This window comes from Triticum urartu, chromosome 2A (assembly GCF_056163025.1).
Source record: "Triticum urartu cultivar PI428250 chromosome 2A, HENAU_Tu73, whole genome shotgun sequence".
NCBI classification, from domain to species: Eukaryota; Viridiplantae; Streptophyta; class Magnoliopsida; order Poales; family Poaceae; genus Triticum; species Triticum urartu.
In genome coordinates this window covers 404524001-404533813 of record NC_141874.1, presented here as the reverse complement: position 1 = coordinate 404533813, position 9813 = coordinate 404524001, and the positions used below count along the sequence as shown (strand labels likewise).

The 9813-nt window shown below is 44.5% G+C and overlaps 1 protein-coding gene across 1 annotated transcript; it reads right to left on the bottom strand.

Annotated features, from left to right (window-relative positions):
- Positions 1–1061: 1061 nt before the first annotated feature.
- Positions 1062–4277, bottom strand: LOC147985267 (uncharacterized). The gene is made up of 3 exons (XM_087544009.1): positions 2249–4277; positions 1870–2082; positions 1062–1691 (listed from the first exon to the last, which is right to left on the bottom strand). Exons 1-3 carry the CDS (start codon positions 3728–3730, stop codon positions 1464–1466), a joined length of 1923 nt encoding a protein of 640 aa, XP_087400135.1. The 5' UTR covers positions 3731–4277; the 3' UTR covers positions 1062–1463.
- Positions 4278–9813: the final 5536 nt, after the last annotated feature.

Here is a 9813-nt window from a genome sequence, read left to right as displayed (position 1 = left end):
AAGGTCAAGCCGGCTCCGGTAGGGGAGCAGCGACATCGGCGTGTCGGCGGCTCATTCTGGCAGCAGTAGTGGTCGTCTGGTGGTGTCAGAAGCTCGACGTAATTTTTATTATGTTTGAGTTGCTTTTGTATGTCTGATAAACTTTTATGATAGATCTGATCCTTTTTGCAAAAACAAAGCTTTAATATTTTTAATATTTTTGTCTTACTAATATATATACATATAATAAATTTAAAAATAAAAAAGTAATTGTGTATCATAAAAAAATTGCACATATAAAACATCAATTTTCATACACTTCCTTGAAAAGGTTCATCTATTTTTAGAAGTGTTCATGAATTTTATAACAATGTTCATGCATTTTTAAAAAGTGTTGGCGTATTTAAAAAAGAAGCTCATTCATGTGTCTTTGTCCAGAGGAAGGAGGATTTTCACATGAAAACAAAAGGCCAGCTATATGCTTTGCGGTAGTTACGGTCAATTTCAGTTGGTTTCGTATCTGGCAGTCTTCATGTGATGGCATCTACTTCAATTTCAGTTGGTTTCCTATCAGCTCGAGCTCAAATGCTCCTGGTGTACCATCTACTCTCCATGTTAGTTAGACAGAACAGATGAAATCACCGTCAGAAAGTAGCATGTACATCAATGGAAGAGTGGCATACAGCAACCAAATCAGTACAAAAGCACATATACACAAGATCGATACCTGTAATGCAAGCCTGAAGCCGCAATTGATTTGAGATTCACATTAGCAGGAACTGGAAAAGCTTATACTTGCAGCAGTCCAAAACTGAACACCATAAGAACGCGCAGATCATCTGACAATGTTTTAGCTGTACAAAACAGTTCAGGGTTCAATTGCACAACAAAAGGTGGTTTCACTTCCACCACACTGAAATTTCTACATCAAGCTCATGTGCCAGCACAGGAACTGCATTCTATCTATGTGGTGCTGCTTCTGCATATTCAGTTGAAGGTCCATGAGGCAGTTCGACCTTTGTAACACCGAAACTTTCCCACCACACGCACACATACACACAAGAGCATACATGTAGCAGATCTTAAGGGTAAACATCACATATGTGAGGCAATCTACATTTTAGAGTAGCAGTGCATGCCAATTCTACAATAGAGGATCTAATTAATAATAAGATGAAAGGTGATGACGGTTAATATAGTTGCACAATCAGTATCAACCAATGAGCCACTACAAACCTCTACCTAATACACTAAAACACTAAACTCACACTATGTCTAGTTAAAGGTGGAAGATATGAAAGCAAAAGCAGCACACGAAGCCTGCAGATAAATGAGGTTCAGCGCAGGGACGAATTCCCTCAGCATCTGCTTCTTCTTCAATGGTAGTGGCTGCTGCTGCCAATTTTTCTCACTCCATGAAAGCTTGGCCCTCTCCATGAGCAAACTCGCCCCCTCTATGCGTGAAACCTGGCTTCGTCCCAGGTTCACCGCTTCCTCTTATGTGATTGCCACTGTTTCAGGATGAACTCGATGCCTTCTTCCAGTGTTGCTTTCCGGCCATCCTTATAGTTCCACAGCTCTGGTACAACATAACGGCCACTGGGGTTGTACTCATTGATTTCAAGCAGTGCATTCGTTACCAAAGTGCATATTTCTTCACCATGTTCCTCCTTCAACTTCTGCAGCTTGTCATCATCCTCTAAGAGAATTTCCTACACCAAATAGTGAGATCATGTATGTGCTGTCAGATGGAATCACGGAAATTTGTGATGCTTGTAAAAAGATAGGAATGCTCGCGCCACCATTCAGCTGCAAGAAAGCTACCTGAGCTTGAAAACTAGGAATAATACTACATGTAAAAGTAAAAGAAATAGCAGGGACACTCCATACCATCTCTTTACCATCAACCATGACGATCTTAAAAGGGTGCCACTTTGAGTTTGTAATTTCAGCTTGCCACTTTGAACAAAGAAAAACAGAATCAACTTGGGCATCTTCTTGTGATACATCTTGTTTGCAAGCATTCGCAAATGCTTTCATGTCAAGCTCGCCCATTCTCTTGACCCCTATATTTGCCCGTCCATTTGTAAACTTCTGCAGCCCCTACAAACACGAAGATTGGATCACAAAGGATAATAGTGACATGCCAGAAAGTGTCGGAACAGATAAATTACAGTGGCAATTAGTGGTGACATAGTCATATAATGAAATGCACAAAAGCCCCAAATTTATATATGCCGGACATTGTCGGAACCAACCCCTCACTTACATCTTTCAGCCTTTTCCGGGCAACTTGCAACTCATTGTTGCTGCCTATTTCCTTGGTTAGTAGAACACGATTGAGCGACTCCATTGCTTCCAGTTCATTCTGTAACTGTGCTACTCGCTCCCTTAGACGCTCCAACTCATCATTTCCTTTTCTTTGCTGGGTTACCAACGCCTGGTTAAAAGACTCAACTGTGTGCATCTTACGATGTAACTTTTTCTTGTATTGCGCAAGGTGCATCCTCTCACACTCATTTTGCTCATGTAGAGCTTTAAGCTCCTTGGATCTAGTTTCAAGCCTCCTGGATTTCGCTTCTAGCTCCATAGATCTTGCCTCAGACTGCAAGTGTCTGGCATCAAGTTGCTTGGATCTCACGTCAAACTCTGCTGATCTTGCTTTAATCTTCTTGCATCTCACGTCAATCATCTTGGATTTTACATCCAACATCTTTGATTTCGCTTCCAGATCCATAGACCATGACTGAGGCTGCTTGTCCCTGGTGTCAAGTTGTTTGGATCTTGCTTCGGGCTGCATGGATTTTGCATCAAGATCCGTTTTCATCTTGGGATCCAGCTCTGAGTGTTGCAACTCATCGTTCCTTTTTCTTTTTTGGGCAACTACAGCCTCGTTGAGCGACTTGGCTGAATACAAGTTTCCATTGTCTTGCTCAAGGTTTTTTCTGTCAAGCTCTTTTAGTGGTGCAAGCTCTGTTTGCATGGGTCTCACATCAAACTCCGCAGGTCCTGCTTCGGGCTGCATGGATTTTGCATCAAGATCCTTATTCATCTTGGGATCCAGCTCTGCGTGCTGCAACTCATCGTTTCCTTTTCTTTTTTGGGTAACTACAGCCTTGTTGAGCGACTTCGTTGAATCCAGGTTTTCATTGTCTTGCTCAAGGTTCCTTCTATCGAGCTCTTTCAGGGTAGCTAGCGGTGCAAGCTCTGTCTGCATGGGTCTCGCATCAAACTCCGCAGATCTTGCTTCGGGCTGCATTGTTTTTGCATCGAGATCCTTTTTCATCTCGGGATCCAGCTCTGGGTGCTGCAACTCATCGTTCTTTTTCCTTTTTGGGGTAACTACAGCATCGTTGAGTGACTTGGTCGAATGCAACTTTTCTTTGTCTTGCTCAAGGTTCTTTCTATCAAGCTTGTTTAGGGTAGCTAGCGCTGCAGTCTGTGTCTGCATAGATCTCGCACCAAAAAGTTTTTGCATCTTGGACTTGGAATCCAGCTCACTGGTTGTTAACCGCTTGTTTCCCCCGCTGATTGCGGAGGGCTTCTTGTGTTGTGCACCCAATGACGACTTGGGCGGCGGCCGGAAAAGAGTCGGCCACTTCACCAAGACGAGCTTCTGCAGGTAGGCGCCGTAGTAGCATGCCGAGCGGGACCTCGTCCCTTTCCTAAGCTCGAACATCTCTTCCTCCACGAGGCTCCAGATCAGCGCGGTCCAGTCAAAAGTATGCGCCTTCCCATCCATCACCACCATCTGTGCCCTCGTGCGGGCCCTGCTATTCCAGCCGCTGCCTGCCTCTAACGGCGTCAGGATGTAGGCCTTGATGAACTCCGTCGCGGCGAAGGCGACGGCGGCCGAGTCCACTTCGGAGGATGCGGTCCTCGCAGCCGCAGCCCCAGGGGGCGGGAGGCAGAGCGCCTTGGCGAAGGTACGGCAGCAGACATCGATGCGGCCGTTCTGCGTGGAGCTCTGCCCGTGTTCCGCGCTGTAGTTAGCGATGAGATCTGCGACGTGTTGGCGGCACAACGCGCCGGAGAAGCAGAGGTCGAGGCGGACGAAGTCGAGGAGGCCCAGCGCGCGTAGGCCGGCGTCGCAGGCGGTGGAGGGGGCGCGGGTGGGTCGAGGAGGCGGATTTTGGCGCGGAGTTGCGGTTGGCACCGCATGCCGACCTTGCGCCGTACGAATCCGACGGAATCGTGGCCGGGACGGCGATTTTGGTCGGCGGAGGGAGGGGAGGAGAGATTTTTTTTTTTGATGAGAGGTGGGAGGGGATGAGAGACGGGAAGTGAGTGAGTAGGACCGAGTAGGTTAACTTTTAGGGCGTGTTTGGTTGCAGTAGTGAACAGTAGATGTATTGCATACATATCTCAGCTTAGTCTGGTTGAGTAAAAAACAGTTTCAAATGTGTTATTTATAAGTTGTTTGGTTGCCTGCATCTAGGGTCCCTGCATTAGATAATATGGAAGTTTATTTTGTTTGCTTACCTGCATTGGCCCAAGCGGTACATGAATATAGTGTTTGGTTGCACGCATGAGGTATGATTAAGAGCTAGCACTTGCACTTAGCACACAGGGTTAAGAGCTAATAGAGGGAGGGGAAGAAGAAATGTAGTGTGCGCCGGACAATGGTGACTGCGGTGGATAGTGGCCGTGGCGCCGTGTCCGACATGACAAGCATGGAGTCGTGGATGAGCGACCCCGTCGGCGGCACGGCGAGCGACGCCGTCGGCGAACTAGTTGCGGTGCTCGCGCAAAGACAGTCGACAGAGGAGTGCTTGCGCCATGGCATCATCAATGCAGTGGACGAGAGAGGAGGCCGAGATGATCGACGCCAGAAACGACTCAAGTGTAGTAGGGTGAGAGAGAGGAGGCCAAGATGATCGACCCTATCAGTGGCGTGGTGAACTGAAGTGTGCACGGAGGCAGATGACACAAGAAAGCAGTGTGCGCGCCATTGCAGCGTCAGTGCAGTAGGAGGACGATAGAGAGTAGGCCGAGATGAGCGACACCGGAAACGACTCTGGTGTAGTAGAACGTGGGTAAGGAGATCAAGGGGAAGGGCGTCAGCGTCGAGAGGGACGAATATGAGGGCTTGAAGGAAATATGCCATAGAGACAATAATAAATTTGTTATTTTATATTTTCTTATTCATGATAAAGGTTTATTATTCATGCTAGAATTGTATTGATCGGAAACTTAAATACATGTGTATATACATAAACATATATCGTGTCCTTAGTTTGCCTCTACTAGACTAGCTCGTTGATCAAAGATGGTTAAGATTTCCTAACCATGGACATGTGTTGTCATTTGATAACGAGATCACATCAGTAGGAGAATGACGTGATGGACAAGACCCATCCGTTAACTTAGCATTTGATCGCACAGTTTATTGCTACTGCTTTCATGTATGTCAAATACATATTCCTTTGACTATGAGATCATGCAACTCCTGAATACCAGAGGAATGCCTTGACTGTTATCAAACGTCACAACATAACTGGGTGATTATAAAGATGCTCTACAAGTATCTCCGAAGGTGTTTTTTGGGGTTGGCATGAATCGAGATTAGGATTTGTCACTCCGAGTATCGGAGAGGTATCTCTGGACCCTCTCGGTAATACACATCATAAGTTTGCAAGCAACCGAATAAGAAGTTAGTCACGAGGTGATGTATTAGGGAACGAGTAAAGAGACTTGCTGGTAACGAGATTGAACTAGGTATGAAGATACCGACGTTTGAATCTCGGGCAAGTAACATACCGATTGACAAAGGGAATTACGTATGTTGTCATAATCGTTCGACCGATTAAGATCTTCATAGAATATGTAGAAGCTAATATGAGCATCCAGGTTCCGCTATTGGTTATTGACCGAAGAGGTGTCTCGGTCATGTCTACATAGTTCTCGAACCCGTAGGGTCCGCACGCTTAACATTCGATGTCGATTTAGTATTATATGAGTTATGTGATTTGGTGACCGAATATTGTTCGAAGTCCTGGATGAGATCACGGACATGAGGAGAAGTCTCGAAATGGTCGAGAAGTAAAGATTAATATATAAGATGATGGTATTCAAACACCGAAAGTGTTCTGGAGGGTAGCGGGTACTCATCCGGTCACCAAAAAGGAGTTTCGGGCACCCCGGCAAAGATATGGGCCTTATGGGCCAAGTAAGGGAACACACCAGCCCTGATGCACCCCTATATAGAGGCCGGCCCTATGAGGAGGAGAAGAAAAAAGGGGAGGGCAAGGAAAGTGTGGATTGGGATTCCTACTTTCTTCCCTCCCCCCCCCCCCTCGCTCTTTCCTTCCACCTCAGTTATATATGGCAGGAGGCACAAGGCTTGGGAGGGACTCCAAATAGGATTCCTTCTACTTGGGCGCCTCCTATGGCTGCCCCTCCCTCCCACCCACCTATATATATGAAGATGGGGCGCCTAGCGCACAACAGACAATTGCCTAGCAATGTGCGACGCCCTCTCCAGAGATTACACCCTCGGTCATATTCTCGCGATGCTTAGGCAAAACCTTGCGCGAATCACTTCACCATTGATAACCCACAAGCATAGGGGATCCCAACAGTTTTCGAGGGTAGAGTATTCAACCCAAATTTATTGATTCGCAAGGGGAGCCAAAGAATATTCTCAAGTATTAGCATCTGAGTTGTCAATTCAACTACACCTGAAAACTTAATATCTGCAGCAAAGTGTTTAGTAGCAAAGTAATATGATAGTGGTGATAACGGTAGCAAAAGATAACAGTAGTAAAAGTAATGTTTTTGGTATTTTATAGTGATGATAGCAATAGCAACAGAAAAGTAAATAAGCGGAGAACAATATATGGAAAGCTCGTAGGCAATGGATCAGTGATGGAGAATTATGCCGGATGCGGTTCATCATGTAATAGTCATAACCTAGGGTGACACGGAACTAGCTCCAGTTCATTGATATAATGTAGGCATGTATTCCGAACATAGTCATACGTGCTTATGAAAAAGAACTTGCATGACATCTTTTGTCCTACTCTCCTGTGGCAGCGGGGTCCTTACGGAAACTAAGGGATATTAAGGCCTCCTTTTAATAGAGAACCGGAACAAAGAATTAACACATAGTGAATACATGAACTCCTCAAACTACGGTCATCACCGGTAAGTATCCCGATTATTGTCACTTCGGGGTTAACGGATCATAACACGTAATAGATGACTATAGAGTTGCAAGATAGGATCAAGAACACTCATATATTGATGAAAACGTAATAGGTTCAGATCTAAAATCATGGCATTCGGGCCCTCGTGACAAGCATTAAGCATAGCAAAGTCATAGCAATATTAATCTCAGAACATAATGGACACTAGGGATCAAACCCTAACAAAACTAACTCGATTACATGATAGATCCCATCCAACCCATCACCGTCTAGCAAGCCTACGATGGAATTACTCACGCACGGCGGTGAGCATCATGAAATTGGTGATGGAGGATGGTTGATGATGATGATGGGGATGGATTCCCCTCTCCGGAGCCCCGAACGGACTCCAGATCAGCCCTCCCGAGAGGTTTTAGGGCTTGGCGGCGGCTCCGTATCGTAAAAAGCGATGATTTCTTCTTTCTGATTTTTTCTCATCGAAATTCAATATATGGAGGTGGAGTTGGAGTCGGAGATGCAACAGGGGACCCACGAGGTAGGGGGCGCGCCCCCACCCTCGTGGCAAGGTGGTGGGCCCCCTGGCCTTTATCTTTTGCAGGTATTTTTCTTATTTTCTGAAAAGTGGCTCCATGAAGTTTCAGGTCATTCTGAGAACGTTTGCTCCTGCACATAAATAACACCATGGTAATTTTGCTGAAAACAGCGTCTGTCCGGGTTAGTTCCATTCAAATCATGCAAGTTAGAGTCCAAAACAAGTGCAAAAGTGTTTGAAAAAGTAGATACGTTGGAGACATATCAACTCCCCCAAGCTTAAACCTTTGCTTGTCCTCAAGCAATTCAGTTGACAAACTGAAAGTGATAAAGAAAAACTTTTACAAACTCTCTTTGCTCTTGTTGTTGTAAATATGTAAAGCCAACATTCAAGTTTTTAGCAAAGATTATAACTAACCACATTTGCAATAACGCATAGGTCTCAAGTTTACTCATATCAATAGCATAATCAACTAGCGAGGCATAATAATAAAACTCGGATGACAACACTTTCTCAAAACAATCATAATATGATATAACAGGATGGTATCTCGCTAGCCCTTTCTGAGACCGCAAAACATAAATGCAGAGCACCTTTAAAAACCAAGGACTGACTAGACATTGTAATTCATGGTAAAAGAGATCCAGTCAAGTCATACTCAATGTAAACTAATAGTAATGGATGCAAATGACAGCGGTGCTCTCCAACTGGTGCTTTTTAATGAGAGGATGATGACTCAGCATAAAAGTAAATAGATAGGCCCTTCGCAGAGGGAAGCAGGGATTTGTAGATGTGCCAGAGCTCGGTTTTGAAACAGAGGTGAATAATATTTTGAGCGGTATACTTTCATTGTTAACGTAACAACCAAGAGATGGCGAGATCTTCCATGCTACACACATTATAGGCGGTTCCCAAACAGAATGGTAAATTTTATACTCCCCCTTCCACCACAAGCATCAATCCATGGCTTGCTCGAAACAACGAGTGCCTCCAACTAACAAGAGTCCTAGGGGGAGTTTTGTTTGCAATTATTTTGATTTAGTATGCATAAAGCATGGGACTGGGCATCCCGGTGACCAGCCATTTATCTCGTGAGTGAGGAGCGGAGTCCACTCCTCTTGAGAATAACCCGCCTAACATGGAAGATACATCATATATCATCATAATTGCCTTTCACTTGCACGACCGAATAGTGTGAATAATAATAATAGTGTACGTGCATTGGACTAAGCTGGAATCTACAGGCATTCAATAAACAGGAGAAGACAAGGCAATATGGACTCTTTTGTCAGATCAACAATAATGCATATAAGAGCCACTTCAACAATTTAATTATGGTCTTCTCCTATCGACCCCCAAATAAAAGAAAAGAAATAAAACTATTTACATGGGAAAGCTCCCAACAAGCAAAAGAAGAACAGGAAATCTTTTTGGGTTTTCTTTTTAGTTACTACTACAAGCATGGAAATTAAACTGATTAAAAGTTACAACTGGTTTTTTTGGTTTTTCTTAAGGTTTATTAAACACACAAGAAGAAAGCATAAAAAAGGAAAATAAACTAGCATGGATGATACAATGAAAAAGTATGAGCACCGACATCTAGCAATGAGTGTGTGAGCATAAATGTAATGTCGGTGAGAAATACGTACTCCCCCAAGCTTAGGCTTTTGGCCTAAGTTGGTCTATGGCCACGGCTGGCCTGGCGGATATCCATAATAATAGTTGGGGTCGTACTGCAATGAGGAAGAAGAAGGCTCCGATTGCCACTGGCTGGCAATCATCTCCGGATCCCACTGATAATTAGACTGTCGTGAAGGATCAATTTGTGGTTCCGGCTCTGGCTCCTCAGCTGGTGCAGGGTTCCGGTAGGCGTGAATAGCCGTCAATGGAACAAGGTACGTGCCTACAGTTAAATCAAACAAAGAAGGAGCAGGCAAGGTAATAGTCTCAGGATGATGTTTATTAAAGAACAATTGATATTTAAGCTCTCCTGCCCTATTCTTAATAATAAAATCATGTGCTACCATACTTTTATAATCTAGATAAACACGAGGCATCACTTTTTCTTCCTTCTCAGCATGCCTAATAGGTATGTTAAAATGTGCAGCTAGGCGTGTAGCATAGATGCCTCCAAAGATGGGGCCCTTTGTACGG

What these genes read in the sequence shown, in the direction of transcription:
- LOC147985267 (XM_087544009.1), bottom strand. Translation starts at nt 3,730, where the DNA reads ATGGTGGTGATGGATGGGAAGGCGCATACTTTTGACTGGACCGCGCTG. An exon ending in CCCGGAAAAGGCTGAAAGAT is followed by an intron (nt 2,083 to 2,248) that starts GTAAGTGAGGGG and finishes TCGTGTTTGTAG; the next exon opens with GGGCTGCAGAAGTTTACAAA. An exon ending in TGGTTGATGGTAAAGAGATG is followed by an intron (nt 1,692 to 1,869) that starts GTATGGAGTGTC and finishes TATTTGGTGTAG; the next exon opens with GAAATTCTCTTAGAGGATGA.